Source organism: Merops nubicus, unplaced genomic scaffold (assembly GCF_000691845.1).
Source record: "Merops nubicus isolate BGI_N331 unplaced genomic scaffold, ASM69184v1 scaffold34384, whole genome shotgun sequence".
Taxonomy (NCBI): Eukaryota; Metazoa; Chordata; class Aves; order Coraciiformes; family Meropidae; genus Merops; species Merops nubicus.
In genome coordinates, this window is record NW_008604108.1 from 3,111 (window position 1) to 4,577 (window position 1,467).

General features: G+C 60.5%; 1 protein-coding gene across 1 annotated transcript in view; it reads left to right on the forward strand.

Moving 5' to 3' along the window:
- Positions 1 to 1,132, forward strand: part of R3HDML (R3H domain containing-like) — a gene marked incomplete at both ends in the record, with an annotated part of 3,565 nt that extends 2,433 nt beyond the window's left edge. The window contains 2 exons of the mRNA XM_008938917.1: positions 818 to 933; positions 1,023 to 1,132. Of these exons, the coding sequence (XP_008937165.1) occupies positions 818 to 933; positions 1,023 to 1,132 (226 nt within the window). The remainder of the gene's footprint in view (positions 1 to 817; positions 934 to 1,022) is intronic.
- Between the last annotated feature and the right edge of the window lie 335 nt (positions 1,133 to 1,467).

Consider the following 1,467-nt stretch of genomic DNA (forward strand, 5'->3'; position numbering starts at 1 on the left):
GGGACACCCTCGCCGCAGCCTGCTTCAAACGGCCTTGGCAGTGCTGGGTTAATGGTTGGACTCAATTGTCTTAAAGGTCTTTTCCAACCTAAATGGAACCTTTCATGGTTCTATGAAATCAGGCAGCAGGGCTGGTCCCTTTGTGCTTTTGCCATGCACAAATCCTCTCCTCTGTGATGGAGCAGTTTTATAGTGCCAAGCCATGTCCCACTCCTTGGGGATGCAGCCGCTTCATCCTCTGGCACACCCACTGCCAGCCTGGCTGGCACAAGGTGGAAAACCTCCCTCTGCTCCCCTGCTCAGTGGCAAAGCTGTGGCAAGTCCTAATTCCATCCTCTGCCTCCAGCCTTCACCTGAGCATCGGCATCCCCCGTGCGGCTCATCCATGGGGATGCTGCAAGCTGCAGATGAGCACGATGATACATTTTTAAGGGAGAAATTCAGCCTGGAGAGGCTTTAGGAGGAGCTTGGGGTTCTGTTTCCCCACCCCTCCTCCCCCATGTGCAGGGTAAGCTCCCGGTGGTGCTTCAGGGTGATGTTTGGGAACTAGTCTGGGTAAGTCACTGAAGTGACCCAGGCTCTGCTGCTCGTTGAAGCGAGCTTGGCAAGGCAGCCCCTTGCAGGGCAGCCTGGGCTGCAGGCAGCAGAGAGACAGCAAGAAATCACCCCAGTCACAAAGCCCTGCCTGGGACGGGCACAGCACCCAGCCTGAGAAATTCGGGCAGGCAGGACATGAGTCCCTGGTGGGATGGAGCCCTGCCCCGGGGTGCTGGGTGCAGGCGGGCGCTGACAGCTCCTGTTCTCTGTCCTGGCACAGATGGTGTGGGCATCGTCCAGCCGCCTGGGCTGTGCCCTCAGCACGTGTGCCAACGTGCGGGTGTGGGGCAGCACGTGGCGACACGCCGTCCTCCTCGTCTGCAACTACGCCATCAAGTAAGTGCTGACCCTGCCAGCCCCGCTCCCCCCCCGGCGTGGGCAGCGAGCTGCCAGCGCTCAGGGGTGATGCCCCCCTCTCTCTGCAGGGGCAACTGGCTGGGAGAAGCGCCGTACAAGGTGGGGCGGCCGTGCTCGGCCTGCCCCCCCCCCTACGGCGGGGGGTGCGGCCACCACACACATCCAACCAACTCAGCTGGTTCTAGGGCTGCAGCCCCACGAAGGGCACTCGGGGATGGGGATGGGGCGACCTAGGATTATTGATAACACTGACCCCCCCGCAGCCCGGTTGTCTGACCTGCTTCATCCCTAGTACCGCATAGGAAATCACTTTTTGAACAGAGAGCTTGTGTTGTCCAGCTGCTTCCCACTGGGGGGAAATAGAGATGGTCCAGGTCTGTATTTCCTGAAATAGGGATGGTTTGGGGGTGGGTGGAGGGAGCACGGCTGGCTGGCATGGTCCCTGCTCTGGGGCTTGGGGGCTTTCCCCACTGCCCCCGGGCTGTGCTCAGCAGAGGCTGGTGTAAGTGAATA